Genomic DNA, 20,142 nt, shown 5'->3' with positions numbered 1-20,142 from the left:
TGCGCAGGCTTCTCTTGTTGTGGAGTACAGGCTCTAGGGCATTTGGGCTTCAGTAGCTGTGGCTCTAGAGCACAGGCTCAGTAGTTGTGGCACACGGGCTTAGATGCCTGAGGCATGTGTGATCTTCCCGGATCATGGATTGAACCTGTGTCTCCTGCATTGGCAGAATTCTTTACCACTGAGCCCATCAGGGTAGCCCTTGAGTTCATGCTCAGTTGCTCAGTCATGTCTGACCCTTTTCGACAACAGGCACTGCAGTCCTCCAGGTTCCTCTGTCCATGGGGTTCTCCAGGCAAGAATACTGGAGTGGGTTGTCATTTCCTTTTCCAGGGGAATCTTCCAAACCCAGGGATTGAACCCACATCTCTTGTGTCTCCTGCATAGGCAGGCAGATTCTTTACCACTGAGCCACCTGGGAAGCCTGGGGAGGGAAGCCCTACGGAATGCCTTTTTGATTGACTGTGAGATGCTGTAGGGAGGGTTGCTGCTGCTGCTGCTGCTGCTAAGTCGCTTCAGTCGTGTCTGATTCTGTGCGACCCCAGAGACGGCAGCCCACCAGGCTCCCCCGTCCCTGGGATTCTCCAGGCAAGAACACTGGAGTGGGTTGCCATTTCCTTCTCCAATGCATGAAAGTGAAAAGTGAAAGTGAAGTCGCTCAGTCTTGTCCAACTCCTAGTGACCCCACGGACTGCAGCCTACCAGGCTCCTCCGTCCTTGGGATTTTCCAGGCAAGAGTACTGGAGTTGGGTGCCATTGCCTTCTCCATAGGGAGGGTTATGGCTCAGGAAAAGACTAAGTGTTGGGTGGGGATGATTAAATGGGTGTGTGTGTTAGTTGCTCAGTCATATCTGACTCTTGGACTGTAGACCCAGGACCCCATGAACTGTAGCCTGCCAGGCTCCTCTGTGTGGAATTTCCCAGTCGTGAATATTGGAGTGGATTGCCATTTCCTTCTCCAGGAGACCTTCCCGACCCAGGAATCGAACCCAGGTCTCCTGCATTGCAGGTAGATGCTTTACCATGTGAGCCACCAGGGAAGCCCGATTAAATGGGGATGCACATAAATTCCAGGGGAGATCTTCAGTCAGGTCAATGCAGCAAACATTTATTAAGCCTCTACTCTGTACTAGGCACCACCGTGTCACATATGTGTGTGTGTGTACGTGTTTAAGAGAAAGAGACAGACAGAGAGGGAGAGACAGGGAGACGGAGAGAGAGAGGAGGTCCCTTCCTTGAAGGAGCCAGCAAGTGTAGGAAGAAAGATGGTCAGGAGAAGCACACTCTGTGGTGATGGCTTCAAGGAGGAGGGAACAGTGTCTGGAGAGGCCTCCAGAGGGCCCCAGCACTTATTCTTGTTGTTGTTCAGACGCTAAGTCGTATCTGACTTTGTGATCCCATGGACTGTAGCACGCCAGGCTTCCCTGTCCTTCACTATCTCCCGGAGTTTGCTCAAATTCATGTCCATTGAATTATTATTCTTGAAGACCTGGCATTTGACTAGCAGAGGAGGAGGAGAGCTCCTTGGGTCAAGAGGCACTGGCCCAATGGGCGCCTGCCTGGCTGGAAGGGCCTTCAAAGCTCAGGCCACATGGCCTGAGGCTTTCTCAATTCCACATTCCAAGGCCAGGAAAGGAGGCTCAGGGATGGGAATGGGAAGGCTGCTGGTGTCAGAGTGGAAACACCCTCTGGAGGGGGTTGCCACTTGGGGTGGTGAGGGTGGGACTGAGAAAGAAGCAGAAAGGCTAGAAGGGTGGGCATGACTTGACTTGGGTGGCTGGGGGTGGAGAAGTCCCCGAGCTGGATTGTGTGACTGGTGGGGTCAGGAAAGCTTTGCTTAGCACTGGCTGAGTCACAGGCCTGAGCTGTGGCCAGAACTGGGTTCTGGGAGAACAAGGTCTGGCCAAGGTCACATCGCAGACTCCGCCCAGTGTCCTCCAACTTCTGCCCCACCCCCTACTACCGCAGACAAACCAGAAGCTTTCATGTGAGGAGCCATGGAGGCTTTATTGACAGCTCTGGGCCTTCATGTGTGCCTCGGTCTCCCCTCTTCATTTCGCTGGGGATCTGTTTGGCATGAGGTTGGAAAGGGGTGGGTAACTATAGATTCGGGCTTCTTTGGTGACTCAGCGGTGAAGAATCCGCCTGCCAATACAGGAGACCTGGGTTCGATCCTTGGATTGGGAAGATCCCCTGGAGAAGGAAGTGGCAATCCATTCCAGTATTCTCGCCTAGGAAATCCCACAGATAGAGGAGCCTGGGGGGCTGCAGTCCTTGAGGTTGCAAAGAGTTGGATGTGACTTAGCAACTAAACAACAACAAAACTATGGATCCAGGAGGAAAGGCAGCTGACTGAGACCAGGGCTGTGAGGATCTGGGGTCAGGGTGGCCCCTGGCTCCACAGCCCAGCTGCCTTTGCAGGCCTAAGTGCGTGCAGCAGCTCAGCTCGGGAGACCCCTCACCCCATCTCTGGGACCTGGTGGGAGGGGACTACCAAATCCTGGGTGGAGGGCCCTGGGGGTAGGGCGGGCAGGGCTGGGACATTCCAGGCTGAGGGAACCCCACAGGAAATTTGATTCCAACTTCTGGTAGTGGGAGGGCAGAGCAAGTCCTGGTGTGTGTGTGTGTGTGTGTGTGCGCGCGCGCGTGCATGTATGTGTGAGCGTGTGTGTGTCTGTGTGTGTTTCAACTCACATGTGTTTTCTCATAAACTTTGTGAGTTTGTGTCCACAGTCTGTCAGCCTGTACTCTGAGGGTCTCCCATGAAATTGTGTGTGGCTTGCCAGTGGGTGTGTGAGGCTGGCTGTGTGTGCTGCGTGTGCACCTATGCTGAGTGTCCGTGTGTAAGTGGTTATTGGTGTCTGTGGGTGTCAATGTGTATGTGTGCGTGCACAGGCCCTCTCCTGGACCGCGAATTGGGTCTGTATGTCTCTCTTTGCCGGAATGAGAGTGATGTGGTTCTGGGGTGCCGCCTGCTGCCTCGTGTGTAAGGCGAGACGGTCCTCTTATTCCTGGCTCGGCTGGCAAGGGGCCTGGGTGGCCAGGACCCAGCCACGGAGTGGGTCCCCTCGTCTCCCGCTGCTCCTCCCAACTTCCCGCGCCCGCCCGAGGGGCTCTAGGCGACGGGGGCCTCGGCGCCTCCTGGGCCGCGGGTCCGCAGTCCCGGGCGTTCCCGCCCCGCAGGCCCCGGGGAGCCACGGCAGCCCCCCGCCCCCTCCTCTCTCCGTCCCTCCTTCCCTCCGTCCCTCCTTCTCTCCCGAGCGCGGGTTGCGGGCGGGGGTGGGAGGAGATTTCGCCGGAGTTTCCATTTCATACCTCGCGGCTAAACTTTCTTTCTGTGTCTCGCCTTCTTGCAGTCTGCAGCTTCTCCTGTCATCGGAAATGCCAGGCCAAGGTAAGGGGGCTGCGGGCCGCCCGGTCCCGTGGGGGACTGGAGGGCCGGACGGGCTTGGGGTCCCGGGACGGGAGCGGGGGCGCCGGCGGGCCGGGGGCGGTGCCCCGATCGTCCCCTCCTTCTCTCTTTGTTTATGCAAAGCTCCTGGGCCCCTGAGCGGACTCGGGTCAAGGTGAAGGCGAGGACTGGGGGCGGGGGGCTGCGAGCGGGGGATGGGGGCGCGATGCGCAGGCTCGGCGGCTGCTGGGGGGTGGCTGGCGGAGACCGAGCTCCGGGGGCAGGGCCTTTGAAGGTATTTCCCCTTAGTTCTCCAGGGGGTGGTATGGAGGGGCAGAGGGATGCTTTACAATCACCCCGTGGGCCGCGCGTGGAGCTCTAGTCGGCCGGATTTGGCGGGATGGGGGTCACAGCCACAGGACCGCGAGGGCGGGAGCAGGGGATAGGTAGGGGGAGGAGGGGTGAGGTGGAAAAAGGTCAGAGCTCAGGGTCGCGACCTCTGGGCCTGGAACCTCCTGAGCGACCATCCTACTCTATTGGCGGTGTCCCACTTTTCGCCCTCGGTTTCCTCATCAGTGTTGCCTGGCTGGTCTTGGGGGAGAGAAAAACCAGAGGCAGGAAGACCAGAGGGTTTGCTTCGTCCTGATTGGCCGAGCTGGCTGATCCCTGGGCTGGCTGTATCCTCTCAGGCCCTGGCAGAAGAGTGATGGATCACCCGTGGCAGCCTTCTGGAGTCATGGGGGTGGGGGCGACACCAGGCTGGATTATGATGGATTACTTGGGAAGGAAATTGTTCTGTCAGATGCGCCCAGCTTTCTGGAGCTGGAAATGCCCTGCCTTTCCTAGGCAGCCAGTCTGCGTGCCTTCCTCCATTATTGTTAATATCCTCCCTGCCCTCTAACCCCTCCCTTTGCCATTCACCCTTGATCTTTTAGGAAGGAGTTCAGGGAATGGAAGGAGGAGGAAAGATGCTTCAAAAAGGAACTTTGAGCAGCGGAAGCCCAGCAGAGCATCTTCTGCTCTGCTTCTTATTAGCTGGGTAAACTTCTCTGAGCCTCTGTTTCATTTTTAAGGATGTGGGAATAAGAAAAGGCTATTGACGAGGATGAGATGGGATAATACGTGTGATGCCCAGCGCAGTTCCTGAGACACAACAGGTGCTCAAAACATAGCGGGTAATTGATGATTATCAGTTGGTAGCTCTGAGGGCCAAGGGTTACCTTGTAGAAAGGTGACACTTGTAGACCTTGTAGACTCAGCAGGTCTCTCTGAGAGGGGACCCACTTCCTCCTGAGGGACTTTTGCTCAGGCCTTGCTGAGGGCTGTTGTCCTCTTCATCTGGAAACTCCAGGCTCTCCCAGCACAAGTGTCAAAGGCCTGGCTTGTTCTTGCCATCTGGATGGTTTCTGCCTCTTCTGTTGTCTTCTGCTTTTCTGACTCCCTCAGCCTTTTCACTCCAGGTGGGGAGTGAGTTTTTGCTTCTCCTTCCATCTCCTTCCTTGATCTCTTCATTTAGAGCAGAGTTTTCCCACTCTTAATCCCAGAACTTTCTGGTGTTCTTGCTCCTCCCCAATATGCCCCCTCCTTCCTGCACGTGTTTCTCTCAATGACAGTGGACACTTACAGTGCTGTAGGCCTTAGAAAGCACTTCAATGCATTATCGATTCTGTTCTTTTAATTCTACCAGAGGATAAAACAGGCTGAAAGATCCTATGGTTTTACAAATAAGGAAACCGAGGCACCCAAAGGTTGAATGACTTTCCCAAGGTCTCCCAGTATAAACCCTCACCCACCTCTGTCTCCGGGCCCTTGTACTTCCTTCTAAACGTCCCCTCCTTGCCTATGGGCAGACATTCCTTGGTCCCTAGCTGCCCCTCCCTCTTTGCCATCCATCTCTTGCAGTTGTGGATGTAGTCAGAGAGGAGAAGGGGATGAATGCACAGTGAAGGGTCTGAGCAGGCTAATGGTGGTGGCTGGGGGGTCGGGGGGGAGTGTTCTGTAGAGGCTGAGAAGTATGATAGAAGATGGCTTCTTGTTGTACAGCTGCCTCCTGTGTGGAGGCAGAGGGATGACAAAGATGACTTCTGGGGATGGTGTGCAGCCTGCTTGGCACTTCTCATATATGCTGGGAGTCAGAATATACCAGGCTGCAGCAGCCCTGCTCTGCCCAGCCAAAGAGGCCAACGTGGAGGGGAGAGGTGGACTGCCAGGGCAGCAGCCAGCCGGCCGGACAGATGGGCCTTTTGTAGGATTTTCCTCTGTAGGAAATGGGACCCACTGGTGCTGTGAGCTCCACCCAGCTGGCAAGCCTCTCCCCTAAAACCACAGTTCTTACTACCACCCTGCTGTTTCCTTTTGCTGGGAAAGGGTGATGTGAGCCCCAGAACACACAGCAGAGCTCTGTACTCCAGCTTTTATAACCAGATCAACTTGGAGGTCATCTCATCCATCCCCCTGCCTCTAGACAGGATTCATTAAATCAGTGTTTTTTGAGCTCTTTCCATGTGCCAGACATTGTTGTAGGTGAACAAGACCAAGAAAGCCTTTGCCCTCATGGGACTGACATTCGAACATGGGAGACAGATGATAAATAGGCAACCAAGTTATGAAGGAAATGAGCTAGAGTGGAGGTTAGAGGATGATTAGGCTAAGTGTCCCAGGGAGACTCCTCCAAGGGAGTGTTGTGTGAGGTGAGACCCAAATGATGTTACATGATGATTTGAGAGACGGAAAGAGCCAGTACAAAGTTCCAGAGGTGAGCTGAGCTTGTCACACTTCAAAGAGGGCTGTGTAGAGTAGAGAGCGCTGGAGAGGAGAGAGCTGGAGGGTTTTGAGCAGCAAAGACATAAGCCGCACTTCACTTGGAGAAGGCCATTCTCACCTTGAGCCGGCAAAAGGGCAGGAGCAGGGAGATGGGCCGAGGTGGCTGACGTTGCCCACGTGAGAGTGGCTGGCAGTATAGTCCCTGGTGCTTGAGGGAAAGACGGTGAGAAGGGACCAGACCTGGGGTGCATGGTGGGCCAGAGCCCAGAGCCTGGCTAGTAGAGGGGGTGTTGGCTGTGAGAGATAGAATGGGATGACTCCCAGGTTTTTGGCCGGAGTCACTGGGTACACGTGGTTCCATTTACTGAGACAGATGAAGTGTATGAGAAACTTCCAGTGAAGAGGGTGCCGGGATGTCTGCTTTGTTTGGTCTCTTGTTTCACAGTTCCTTTCCCACGCACTGGGGAATTCTTGCTGACGTTGATCCTCCTCTGTCCTCTCAAATTCAGCTCAGTCTGGCCACCCCTCTAGTAAGTGGCTGGCTCTGGATGCCTAAACATTCTTTCGCTCAGGCTGTTCCTGCAGCATGAACCCAGGACTCTGAGAGGTGCCCTGTTATTTATAGTCACAATACAATGTAACAAGTTACCCTCAAATTTAGTAGCTTAAAGCAGCCAACACACAGTTTCTATGAGTCAGAAACTTGGGGGTGGCTTGGTGGGATTTGGTTCTAGCCTGGGGTCTCTCCTGGGGTGGCAGTCCAGATGTCAGCTGGCGCTATAGTTGTCTGAAGGCCTGATGGACTGGATCTGTTCCAGGATGGTTTACTCTTGTGGCTAACAAGTTGGGGCTGGCTTTTGGCAGGAGGTCTGTTTTTTGCTACACAGACATCTCCGTAGGACTGCTTGGGTATCCTCACAACATGGCAGTAGCTGCCTCAGAGTGGGTGAATCAAGAACACAAGGCGGAAGCCTTGAGTCTTGGAAGACGAACACCGTTTCTGCGATATGCTGTTAGTTAATGCAAGTCAGTCGCATTGAGAGGAACTTCCCTGGTGGCTCAGACGATAAAGAATCCAACTGCAATGCAGGAGACCGGGGTTTGATCCCTGGGTCGAGAAGATTCCCTAGAAAAGGGAATGGCTAATCACTCCAGTATTCTTGCCTGGAGAATTCCATGGACAGAAGAGCTTGGTGAGCTACAGTCCTTGGGATCACAAAGAGTCGGATACAACTGAGCAACTACCACTTTAGCCCCATTGAGTGTGGGAAGGGCCTTGGAGACAAGAATCATTGAGACCATTTGGAGGCTGACTTCCACAGATTTCCAGGAAGAGAGCAAAACTGATCTGGCTTTTGGAAGGTCTCAAGAGTGGTGGGAAGGGCAAGACATAGGAATTAGACTTACCTGGATTTGAACTCTACCTCTGCTGCCTTCCAGCTGTGTCAGCTGGGTTATAGAGGATTAGGTGCCCATTGGCACATAGTAGGCATCTTCTCCTTTCTTGGAACCATAGGCAAAAATAGAAAAAAGCCCGTATATTCTGTGCCTCATTCTTTGCAAATTGGAGCTGTTTGAGAGGAAATGCTGGAAGAGGGGCCCTAGTGCTCAGCTCAGAGTAGACTGAGCTGTTTATTACACTTAGAACTGTTGAGAGATATGATGCGCCCTCAACTTGTAGAATAGTGCCTGTTTGGTAGTAGAGGTTCCATGAAGAAATAAAGGAGTGGAATAAAGGAATGTTGAGAAACAAGAAGTTCCTACGTAGCGAGAGGCTGAGGGAGTAGATGAAAGCAGAAAAGAAGGAGCAGAAAAACCATTTTAAAACCCCTTCAAAATGCTCTCCTACCACTTGACACAAAGATGCTCCAAATAAAGAATTCCCTGGTGGTCCAGTGGTTAGGACTTGGTGTTTTCACTGCGTGGGCCTGGGTTTGATATCTGACTGGGAACTAAGATCCTGTAAGCTGTATGGTACAGCCAATAGAAGAGAGAGAGAGAGAAAAAAAAAGATGCTCCAAATAATAAATCTAGTCATTTACATTTTCTAGTTGGGATACAACTCACATATCATCAACTGATAAATTTGTACATGTTTATAACCAGATCAAGAGCTAGAACATTTCTAGCACCCTAGAAGCAGTCCTTATGCCCCCCTCCAATCAGTATCCCCCAAAGGTAATTGCTAGTCTTACTTATAACATCAGAGATTAGTATTGCCTGTTTATGAACTTCATATAAATTGAATTATGCAGTATGTTTACTTTTGTGTCTGGCTTATTTCACTCAGCATTATGTCCGGGAGGCTCATTTGTGTTCTAGTGAGTTGCGGTGGTTCATTCTTTTTTTATTGCTATGTTGTATTCCAGTAGGTGAATAAACCACAATTTATTTATCCATTCCATTGTGTATTGCCTTTTGGGTTATCTCCAATTTGGAACTATAATGAACAGACCTACTACGAACATTTAATCACCTGTATCTACACTGAACTTTGTAATGCACAAAACATTTTCCCTCACCCTCTCAGTCCTAAGAGGTGGGCAGAGCTCATGGGAGCCCCATTTTATAGATCTGTTGTTGAGGCTCAGGGAGGGTCTTGGCTAAGGGCACCTTGATGTCAGTAGCTTTCTGGTACTGCCCTGGGAAAAATGGGTGGGAAGCAGGTGAGAAGGGAAGTGAGTTGAGAGCGAGCCAGAGAAACGGAGACAAATAGAAGGGGCTGATTCAGGCACTGGCATTTCATCGTGCTTCCTGGAAGCCCCACTCTCTAGTTGCCCCTCCAAATCTCTTTTTTAAAAAAGCTAGTTCCATTAAAAAAGAATATTTATATTTGGCTTTGCAGCGTCTTAGTTGGGGGTCTTAGTTTCAGCCTGGGGTTAGTTGCTCTGTGGCATGTGGAATCTTGGCTTCCAGACCAGGGATCGAACAAATTCCCTGGTCCTGCCTAGACCCCCCAGACCCCCCAGACTCCCTGCGCTGCCGCCCCTCACCCCACCTTCCCCCGCATAAATTTCTCCAGGGGAGCAAATTGTGAGTTTCCCTTAGTCCCCACCCTTAAGTCTCATAGGGGTCCTCGTCTTTCCCCATTGTTTCTCTCAGTTGAGGACTTAAAATGAATGGCCCAGGATTTGTCTTCCACTTTTATTTGAGCACGTGCACAGTGTGTATATACACAGTAGATTTTCTTCTGTTTTGCTTTTCTCCTCACTCGCCTGCTATAGGGTTCCACAGTCTCCATATACATTTGTTCATTTATGTATTTAATATTTTAAAGGAGATTTTCGGTTGGTTTTCTTTTTATTTGTCATTTTAAACATAGTTTGTCTTTTAAAAATTTATTTGTAAAATATTAGTGTATGATATACAATGTTGTGTTAGTTTCTGCTGTATAACAGCTATATGTATACGTATATCCCCTCCCTCTTGAGCCTCTCTCCCATCCGTCCCACTCTTCTAGGTCATCACAGAGCACCCAGCTGAGCTCCTTGTGCTATACAGCAGCTTCCCACTAGCTATCTGTTTTACACGTGGTAGTGTATGTATTCACATACATACTCTCCCAATTTGTCCCACCCTCCCCTTCCCACCAGGCTGGTTGGTTTACAGAAAAGTTGCAAAGATAACACAGAGTTCCTGTGCAGCCCACACCCAGGTTCCCCTAATCTGGATACAGTGTTTGAGAAAGCCTCTTTTTACTCCTGATCTGCCCCCTTGTTTTGAAAGCAGTTCTAGCAGACAAGAGTGGCTTCTTCCAGCAAAATGCTGGTTGTCCATTCCGGGTCTGATAAGAATTCAAAGAGCCAGGTAGCTGCAGAGCAGGCAAATTGCTGGGACCCACACCTCAGCCTCCAGGCAGTCCCTTCTCACCTTGCTGCCTTTACCTTCTCCTGCCCTTGGGCTTCCCTGGTGGCTCAGATGGTAAAAGCGTCTGCCTACAATGCGGGAGACCTGGGTTTGATCCCTGGGTCAGGAAGATCCCTGGAGAAGGAAATGGCAACCCACTCAAATACTCTTGCTTGGAAAATCCCATGGACGGAGGAGCCTGATAGGCTATAGTCCATGGGGTCCCAAAGAGTCAGACACGACTGAGCCACTTCGCTTCACCCTTGGGCTTCGTTGGTGGCTCAGTGGTAAAGAATCCGCCTCCCAGTGCAGGAGACCCTGGTTTGATCCCTGGGTTGGGAAGATTCCCTGGAGAAGGAAATGGCAACCCACTCTAGTATTCTTGCCTGGGAAATCCCACAAACAGGAGTCTGGCGGGCGGCAGCCCACGGGGTCGCAAAGAGTTGGACACTACTGAGCAACCAAACAACAACGATAACACCCTCTTCCCAGCCCTGGCTCCTCGTTTCCCTCTGCACCAGGGGCATGAAGGGAGGAGGCTGCAGCAATGACTTGGTCCCCTCCCCTGTACCAGAGGGGTTTAAACCCCATCCTTTAAGCTTGAAAGGAAAGGAAATCCTATAATTAACCCCCATCTTTCAGTCACATTATTCAATCACATTACATAGCACCTTTCCTGCTCTCTCATAAACACACCTGCAGCCTCCCTGTGCAGTTGTTGGAGACTTGCTGTGTTTTCCTGCTACTGAGATAGCAGGATAGCAGGAGGAGGTTCATGGCTCTAAGACCCATCGATTGCTCTGAGTGCAGTGAGTGTTTTGGACTCGGAAACAGACTGTTGAGTTTAAATGTCTTCTACATTAACAACTGGCTGTGTGACCCTGTCAAGGGTTTTAACCTCTCTGAGCTCCAGTTTCCTCATCTGTAACATGGATTATAATAGGACCTGACTTGTAGGGCTCTGTGATACCTGGACTAAAATACTAAGCTCAAAATAAGTGGTCAAAATGTTGCTAATATTTATTTTGTATTCTTCTTGCTGCTTCTAACTCTGTTGTTGTTTTGTAGCTAAATCGTGTCTGGCTCTTTGCAACCCCATGGACTGTAGGCAGCCACCCTTCCCAGGCTTCTTTGTCCATGAGATTCCCAGGCAAGAATACTGGAGTAGGTTGCCATTTCCTTCTCCAGGGGCTTTTCCTGGCCCTGGGATCAAACCCCTTCTCCTGCGTTAGCAGGTGAATTCTTTACCATTGTGCCACCTGGGAAGCAGAGAGTGAATTCCCTGGTGGTCCAGGGATTAGAACTCTGGGCTTCCACTGCAGGGGCAGAAAAAAAAGGTGGGGAGAATTTGAGGGACCAACCAAGGTTGCTGAGGGCACCGGTGTCAGGCAAGACTAGATGCTGACATGTGTTTGGCTTCTCTTTTCCCTCTCCACTGTCAAGGAAGAATGAGGAAACAGATGTCAGCAAATATAATTTGTCTTTTGCTTACTTGCTTGCCTCAGGGCACCGAGACCTGTAGTCATGGTTCCAGATCTTGTCTGTACTTTAGGATCACTGGGGTGCTTTAAAGGTAGTGCTACCTGGGTCCTCCTCCCCAGGGAATCTGATTTAATTGGTTTGGGCCATGATCCGGGCATTGGGGTTTTTGAAAGTAGCCGCCAGAGTTGGGAGTGTAAAATGGGGCAACCATTTTGGAAAGCCGTTGACCATTCCCTAAAAAGTTAAACATGCATTTGCCTTATAACCCAGCAATTCCACTCCAAGATATTTACCCAAGAGAAATGAAAACACGTCCCTTGCACATAAATTCTTAGCAGCTTTATTCATAATAGTCCCAAACTGGAAAAACTCAATTAGTCAACAACAGCTGAATGGACAAATCATGACGTAAAGTTCCCGTGGAATACTACTCGGTAATAAAAACGAATGAACTCTTATTATGCGCAGCATCGCTGATGAATCTCAAAAACACTGGGCTTAGTGAAAGAAGCCAGACACAAATGGAAAAAATGGTTCCATTTTTATGAAATTCTTAACAAGGCAAAACTCTCATGACAAAAAGCAGAGTGGTACTTTTCTGGATCTGGGGGGTGGTGGGAAGATTGTTTCCAAAAGCGTGTGAGGGAACTTTTTTTTGGACGGTATATAGATGTCCTTTATCTCGATTGTGGTGGTCGTGCTTACCCAGAGTACGTATTTGTCAAATTCACTGAACTATATTCTTAAAAGGGATGCCTTTATTGTATATAAATTATGTCAATAAAGTTGATTTAAATAAGTTTCCCAGCTGAGTCCACTGTGCAGCCAGTCTGGAGAATCGCTGGTCTGCAGCTTTTGAAGACCCATCTCTGCCCTTGCTGTCTTGGTCAGCACCCAGCACAGTGCCTAGTGTATAATAGCGCTTTCAGCAGCCAAGGACCTCTCCTAGTCATCTTTTTTTTTTTTAATAGCAACTTTATTGAGGTGTAATTCACATACAATACAATTCACCCTTTTAGAATGTATGATTCAGTGGTGTTTTGTGTATTCAATGTTGTGCAGCCATCACCACAGTCAATATATCATCTTGAAACTTCATACATTAATTTTTTTTTTATTTTACTGAAGTATAGTTGATTTACAATGTTGTGTTGATTTCTGCTGTACAGCAAAGTGACTCCCTTATACATTTATATACATCCTTTTTCATTTGCTTTTCCGTTATGGTTTATCGCAGGATATTGCGTATTGTTCCCTATGCCATACAGTAAGACCTTGTTGTTTATCTAGTCTCTAGATGGATTGTGTGTGTTTAGTCTCTCAGTCCTGTCCAACTCTTTGCGACCCCATGGACTGCAGCCCACCAGGCTCCTGTGTCCATAGGATTCTCTAGGCAAGAATACTGAAGTGGGTTGCCATGGCCTTCTCCGGGGATCTTTCTAACTAAGGGATCGAACTCAGGTCTCCTGCATTGCAGGTGAATTCTTTACCATCTAAGCCGTCAGGGATGTCCATGAATACTGGAATGGGTAGTGTATCTCTTCTCCAGGGGATCTTCCAGACCTAGGAATCGAACTAGGGTCTCCTACATGGCAGGTGGACTCTTCACCAGCTGAGCCGCCAGGGAAGCTTGTTCTATATATAATAGTTTGCATCTGCTGATCAAAGCTCCCAGCCCACCCCTCCCAAGCTCCCTCTCCCACTTGGCAACCAGGTCTGTTCTCTGTGTCCATGAGTCTGTTTCTATTGCATAGATAAGTTCATTTGAGTCACATTTTAGAGTCTACATTTGTGATGTTGTATGTTTGTCTTTCTGTCTGACATTTCATGTAGTATGGTAGTTTCTAGGCCCATCCTTGTTGCTGCAAATAGCATCACTTCATTCTTTTTATGGCTGAGCAGTATTCCATTGAATGGCACCCCACTCCAATACTCTTGCCTGGCAAATCCCATGGACGGAGGAGCCTGGTAGGCTGCAGTCCATGGGGTTGCTAAGAGTTGGACACGACTGAGCGACTTCACTTTCACTTTTCACTTTCATGCATTGGAGAAGGAAATGGCAACCCACTCCAGTGTTCTCGCCTGGAGAATCCCAGGGACGGGGGAGCCTGGTGGGCTGCCGTCTATGGGGTCGCACAGAGTCGGCCACGACTGAAGCGATGCAGCAGCAGCAGCAGTATTCCATTGCGTGTGTGTGTATGTACATACGCTGCCTCTTCTTTGCCCATTCATCTGTTGATGGACATCTGTTGATGGAAACAAACGTCCTTGTTTCCATGTCTTGACTATTGTAATTAGCGCCGCTAATTACACAGGGGTGCGTGCATCTTTTTGAATTAGAGTTTGAGTATACAGTGGGATTGCTGAATGGCAACTCTTTTTAGCTTTTTGAGGAACCTCCATACTGTTTTCAGTAGTGGCTGTACCAACTTACAGTCCCACCCATAGTGTAGGAGAGTTCCTTTACCGCCATACCCTCTCCAGCATTTGAGAGACCCCCTACATTTTAACTGTCCCTCAACCCCTCTCCTTCCCATACCCTGGCCCCAGCCCTAAGCAACCACTAATCTGCTTTTTATCTCCACGTTATTTCTCTATTCTGGAGATGTCATATAAATGGAATAGCAGAATGTATGTTCTTTAGGGCTGGCTTCTTTCACTTAACATAATGTTTTTAAGGTACATCCTTTTTATGGCCTAATAATATTGCACTGTATGAGTATACCACATTTTGTTTATCCATTTATCAGTTGATGGACTTTTGGATTGTTTCCATCTTTTGGTTATTGTGAATATGCTGACATGAATATTCATGAGCAAGTTTTCATGGGGATATATGTTTTCTTTTTTTAAAAAATTATTTATTTTAATTGGAGGATAATTACAATATTACAATGGCTTTTGCCATACATCAGTATGAATTGGCTCTAGGGGAAACAGTGTCAGACTTTATTTTTTTGGGCTCCAAAATCACTGCAGATGGTGACTGCAGCCATGAAATTGAGACGCTTGCTCCTTGGAAGACAGGTTATGACCAACCTAGATAGCATATTGAAAAGCAGAGACACTACTTTGCCAACAAAGGTCTGTCTAGTCAAGGCTATGGTTTTTCCAGTGGTCAGGTATGGATGTGAGAGTTGGACCATGAAGAAAGCTGAGCGCTGAAGAATTGATGCTTTTGAACTGTGGTGTTGGAGGAGACTCTTGAGAGTCACTTTTACTGCAAGGAGATCCAACCAGTCCATTCTGAAGGAGATCAGCCCTGGGTGTTCTTTGGAAGGAATGATGCTAAAGCTGAAACTCCAGTACTTTGGCCACCTCATGTGAAGAGTTGACTCATTGGAAAAGACGCTGATGCTGGGAGGGATTGTGGGCAGGAGGAGAAGGGGACGCCAGAGGATGAGATGGCTGGATGGCATCACTGACTCGATGGACATGAGTCTGAGTGAACTCTGGGAGTTGATGATGGACAGGGAGGCCTGGCGTGCTGCAATTCATGGAGTCGCAAAGAGTCGGACACGACTGAGTGACTGAACTGAACTGAACTGATACATGTGTCCCCCCATCCTGAAGCCCTCTTCCACCTCCCTCCCCATCTATCCCTCCAGGTTGTCACTGGACATATGTTTTCACTTCTCTTGGCTCTATCTATCTAGTTATCTCTACCTATGAGTGAAATTATGGGGTTCTGTTTTAACTCTACATTTAACTTTTTGAGGAACTCTCAGGCTGTTTTCCAAAGTAGCTAATATTAGTTTTCTAGGTCTGCTGTAGGAAAGTATCACAGACTGACTTAAAACAACAGAAATTTCTTGTTTCACAGCTCTGGAGGCTTAAATGTCCAAAATTGGACCATATGCCTCTGAAAACTGTAGGGAGAAGCCTTCCTTGTGTCTTTGGGTGGGTTGCTGGCAATCTTTGATGTTTCTTGGGTTATAGATACTTCACTTTGATCTTTATCTTCACATGGTATTTTCTCCTTGTGTCCTCTTATCATCTTTTCTCTGTGTATGTCTGTCTCTGTGTCCAAGTTTTACAAGGACACCAGTCATATGGGATTAAGGCCCACCACAATGATCACATTTTAACTTGATGACCTCATTAAAGACTCTACTTCCAAATAAGGTCACATCTAAGGGATGAGGAATTAGGACTTCAACATACCTCTTTTGGGGGTGGGTACACAACTCAACTTACAACATAGCTGCACCATTTTATATTTGCACCAACAATGTATAAAGATTCTGATTTCTCTATGTCCTCATGAACACTTATTTGACTTTTTGATTATAGCCATCCTAATAGATATGAAGTGATATCTCACTGTGGTTTTGATTTGATTTCCCTGATGATGATGTTGAGTATTTTTTTCATGTGCTTATTGGTCATGGATATATCTTTTGTTGAGAAATGTCTTTTCAGATTCTTGCCCATTGAAAAAATTAAATTATTTGCCTCTTTATTGTTGAGTTATAAGAGTTCTTTGTATATTTAGGATACAAGTTCCTTATCAGATACGTCATTTGAGATATATTTTCCCCCATCCTGTGGATTGTCTTTTTACTTTGTAGCACACACGTTTTAAAATGTGATTTAGTCCAATTTATCTCTTTTTTTGTTTGTTTGTTTGTCTGTGATTTTGGTATCATCAGTCAGTCAGTCATTTCAGTCACTCAGTCGTGTCCGACTCTTTGCGACCCCATGAATCGCAGCATGCCAGGCCTCCCTGTCCATCACCAACTCCCGGAGTTCACTCAGACTCACGTCCATCGAGTCAGTGATGCCATCCAGCCATCTCATCCTCTGTCGTCCCCTCTCCTCGCCCCCAATCCCTCCCAGTATGAGAGTCTTTTCCAATGAGTCAACTCTTCACATGAGGTGGCCAAAGTACTGGAGTTTCAGCTTTAGCATCATTCCTTCCAAAGAACACCCAGGGCTGATCTCCTTCAGAATGGACTGGTTGGATCTCCTCGAAGTCCGAGGGACTCTCAAGAGTCTTCTCCAACACCACAGTTCAAAAGCATCAATTTTCAGTGCTCAGCTTTCTTCACGGTCCAACTCTTACATTCATACCTGACCACTGGAAAAACCATAGCCTTGACTAGACGGACCTTTGTTGGCAAAGTAGTGTCTCTGCTTTTCAATATGCTATCTAGGTTGGTCATAACTTTCCTTCCAAAGAGTAAGTGTCTTTTAATTTCATGGCTGCAGTCACCACCTGCAAGTGATTTTGGAGCCCAAAAAAATAAAGTCTGACACTGTTTCCACTGTTTCCCCATCTATTTCGCATGAAGTGATGGGACCAGATGCCATGATCTTCGTTTTCTGAATGTTGAGCTTTAAGCCAACTTTTTCACTCTCCTCTTTCACTTTCATCAAGAGGCTTTTTAGTTCCTCTTCACTTTCTGCCACAAGGGTGGTGTCATCTGCATATCTGAGGTTATTGATATTTCTCCCAGCAATCTTGATTCCAGCTTGTGCTTCTTCCAGCCCAGCGTTTCTCATGATGTACTTTGCATATAAGTGAAATAAGCAGGGTGACAATATACAGCCTTGACGTACTCCTTTTCCTATTTGGAACCAGTCTGTTGTTCCATGTCCAGTTCTAAGTGTTGCCTCCTGACCTGCATATGCTGCTGCTGCTGCTAAGTCACCTCAGTCGTGTCCAACTCTGTGCAACCCCAGAGACGGCAGCCCACCAGGCTCCTCTGTCTCTGGGATTCTCCAGGCAAGAACACTGGATTGGGTTGCCATTTCCTTCTCCAGTGCATGAAAGTGAAAAGTGAAAATGAAGTCGCTCAGTCGTGTCTGACTCCTAGCGACCCCATGGACTTCAGCCTACCAGGCTCCTCCGTCCATGGGATTTTCCAGGCAAGAGTACTGGAGTGGGGTGCCATTGCCTTCTCCGACCTGCATATAGGTTTCTCAATAGGCAGGTCAAGTGGTCTGGTACTCCCGTCTCTTGAAGAATTTTCCACAGTATATTGTGATCTGCACAGTCAAAGGCTTTGGCATAGTCAATAAAGCAGAAATAGATGTTTTTCTGGAACTCTTTTGCTGTTTTGATGATCCAGCAGATGTTGGCAATTTGATCTCTGGTTCCTATGCCTTTTCTAAAACCAGCTTGAACATCTGGAAGTTCACGGTTCACGTGTTGCTGAAGCCTGGCTTGGAGAATTTTGAGCATTACTTTACTAGCATGTGAGATGACTGCAATTGTGTGGTAGTTTGAGCATTCTTTGCCATTGCCTTTCTTTGGGATTGGAATGAAAACTGACCTTTTCCAGTCCTGTGGCCACTGCTGAGTTTTCCAAATTTGCTGGCATATTGAGTGCAGCACTTTCACAGCATCATCTTTCAGGATTTGAAATAGCTCAACTGGAATTCCATCACCTCCACTAGCTTTGTTCGTAGTGATGCTTTCTAAGGCCCACTTGGCTTCACATTCCAGGATGTCTGGCTCTAGGTGAGTGATCACACCATCGTGATTATCTTGGTCATGAAGATCTTTTTTGTTCAGTTCTTCTGTGTATTCTTGCCACCTCTTCTTAATATCTTCTGCTTCTGTTAGGTCCATAGGATTTCTGTCCTTTATTGAGCCTATCTTTGCATGAAATGTTCCTTTGGTATCTCTAATTTTCTTGAAGAGATCTCTAGTCTTTCCTATTCTGTTGTTTTCCTCTATTTCTTTGCAATGATCGCTGAAGAAGGCTTTCTTATCTCTTCTTGCTATTCTTTGGAACTCTGCATTCAGATGCTTATATCTTTCCTTTTTTCCTTTGCTTTTCGCTTCTCTTCTTTTCACAACTATTTATAAGGCCTCCCCAGACAGCCATTTTGCTTTTTGGCATTTCTTTTCCATGGGGATGGTCTTGATCCCTGTCTCCTGTACAATGTCACGAACCTCAGTCCATAGTTCATCAGGCACTCTTATCTATCAGATCTAGTCCCTTAAATCTCTTTCTCACTTCCACTGTATAATCATAAGGGATTTGATTTAGGTCATACCTGAATGGTCTAGTGGTTTTCCCTACTTTCTTCAATTTAAGTCTGAATTTGGCAATAAGGAGCTCATGATCTGAGCCACAATCAGCTCCCAGTCTTGTTTTTGCTGACTGTATAGAGCTTCTCCATCTTTGGCTGCAAAGAATAGAATCAATCTGATTTCGGTGTTGACCATCTGGTGATGTCCATGTATAGAGTCTTCTCTTGTGTTGTTGGAAGAGGGTGTTTGCTATGACCAGTGCGTTCTCTTGGCAAAACTCTATTAGTCTTTGCCCTGCTTCATTCTGTATTCCAAGGCCAAATTTGCCTGTTACTCCAGGTGTTTCTTGACTTCCTAATTTTGCTTTCCAGTCCCCTATACAGTCTTAATTGTATTCCATTGAGAATGGAATAAGGGTATGTCTGTCCTTAACACCAGTACCATGCTGTTTTGATTACTACTGTTTTGTAGTAAGTTTTGAAATTGGAAAAGTGTGAGTCTTCCAGTTTCCTTCTTTTTCAAGATTGTTTTGGCTGTTTTGGGTCCCTTGAGTTTCCATTTGAATGTTAGGATCAACCTATTATTTTCTACAAAGCAGCCAGCTGGTATTCTAATAGGGACTAAATTAAATCTGTAGATCAATTTAGGGAGTATTGCATCTTAACAGTGTTGAGTCTTCTTATCTGTGAGCATGGGATATCTTTCCATTTATTTCTATCTTCTTTAAATTCTTTCCATACTGTTTTGTAGTTTTCAGAGTAGAAGTTTTATACTTTTGGGGAGCTAAATTTACTTCTAAATATTTTATTCTTTTTGATATTATTATAAATGAAATTATTTTCTTAATTTTATTTTCAGATTGCTCATTGTCAGTGTATAGAAATACAATTGATCTTTGTATATTGAAGATTTGCCCTAACCTTCATGAACTCATTTATTAATTCCAGTAGTTTTAAAATTGAATTCTTTAGGATTTTCTGTATACAGGATCATGTCATCTGTGAATAGGGATAGTTTTACTTCTTTTTTTCCAAATTTTCTTTCCTTTTTTTTTTTTTTTTTTTTTGCCTAATTGTCCTGGCTAGAACTAGAAGTGGCAAGAAGAGAAATCCTTATCTTGTTCTTGATCTTAGGGGAAAGCATGCAGTCTTTAACCATTAAGCAGGATGTTAGCTGTGGGGCTTTCATAGATGCCCTTTATCACATTGAGGACATTTCCTTCAATTTATGGTTTGTTGTTGAGTGTTTTTGAAATCAAGATTTTGTCAAATTTTTTTTTACATCTGTTGAGATGATTGTTTGCTTTTTTTCTTTTTTTTATTCTGTTGATATGGTGTATTAGAGTAATTGATTTTCAGATGTTAAAACAACCTTGCATTCCCAGGATATATCCCATTTGGTCAGGATGTGTAATTCTTACTATTATATGTTGCTGGGTTTGGTTTCTAGTATTTTGTTGAAAGTTTGTGCATCTTTATTCAGAAGAAATATTGATCTTTAGTTTTCTTTTTCTTGTATTGTCTTTGTCTAGTTTTGACATCGAGGTAATACTGATCTCATACAACGAGTTAACAGGTGTTTGCTCCTCTTCCACTTTTTGAAAGTGTTTGTGAAGAGTTGATATCGATTATTCTTTAACTGTTTGATAGAATTCACAGGTGAAGTCATCTGGGCCTGA

General features: G+C 47.0%; 1 protein-coding gene and 1 long non-coding RNA gene across 17 annotated transcripts in view; one reads left to right on the top strand and one right to left on the bottom strand.

The window, feature by feature from the left end:
* TNS1 (tensin 1) overlaps positions 1 to 20,142 on the top strand; it is a 266,797-nt gene that overhangs the window by 73,824 nt on the left and 172,831 nt on the right. For all 16 annotated transcript variants that reach the window (NM_001434864.1, NM_001434866.1, NM_001434863.1 and 13 more), the window contains one exon: positions 3,354 to 3,391. Coding sequence is in view for 2 of the 16 variants with exons in the window: in NM_001434860.1 (NP_001421789.1) it covers positions 3,354 to 3,391 (38 nt within the window). In the remaining 14 variants the exon portion in view is untranslated. The remainder of the gene's footprint in view (positions 1 to 3,353; positions 3,392 to 20,142) is intronic.
* Positions 1,929 to 7,755, bottom strand: LOC132343295 (uncharacterized). The gene is made up of 3 exons (XR_009492036.1): positions 7,559 to 7,755; positions 3,313 to 3,366; positions 1,929 to 2,190 (listed from the first exon to the last, which is right to left on the bottom strand). It is a non-coding gene; the product is annotated as an uncharacterized lncRNA (long non-coding RNA).

This window comes from Bos taurus, chromosome 2 (assembly GCF_002263795.3).
Source record: "Bos taurus isolate L1 Dominette 01449 registration number 42190680 breed Hereford chromosome 2, ARS-UCD2.0, whole genome shotgun sequence".
NCBI classification, from domain to species: Eukaryota; Metazoa; Chordata; class Mammalia; order Artiodactyla; family Bovidae; genus Bos; species Bos taurus.
The sequence above is the reverse complement of the archived record's forward strand: the minus strand, read 5'-3'. Positions and strand labels throughout refer to the sequence as shown.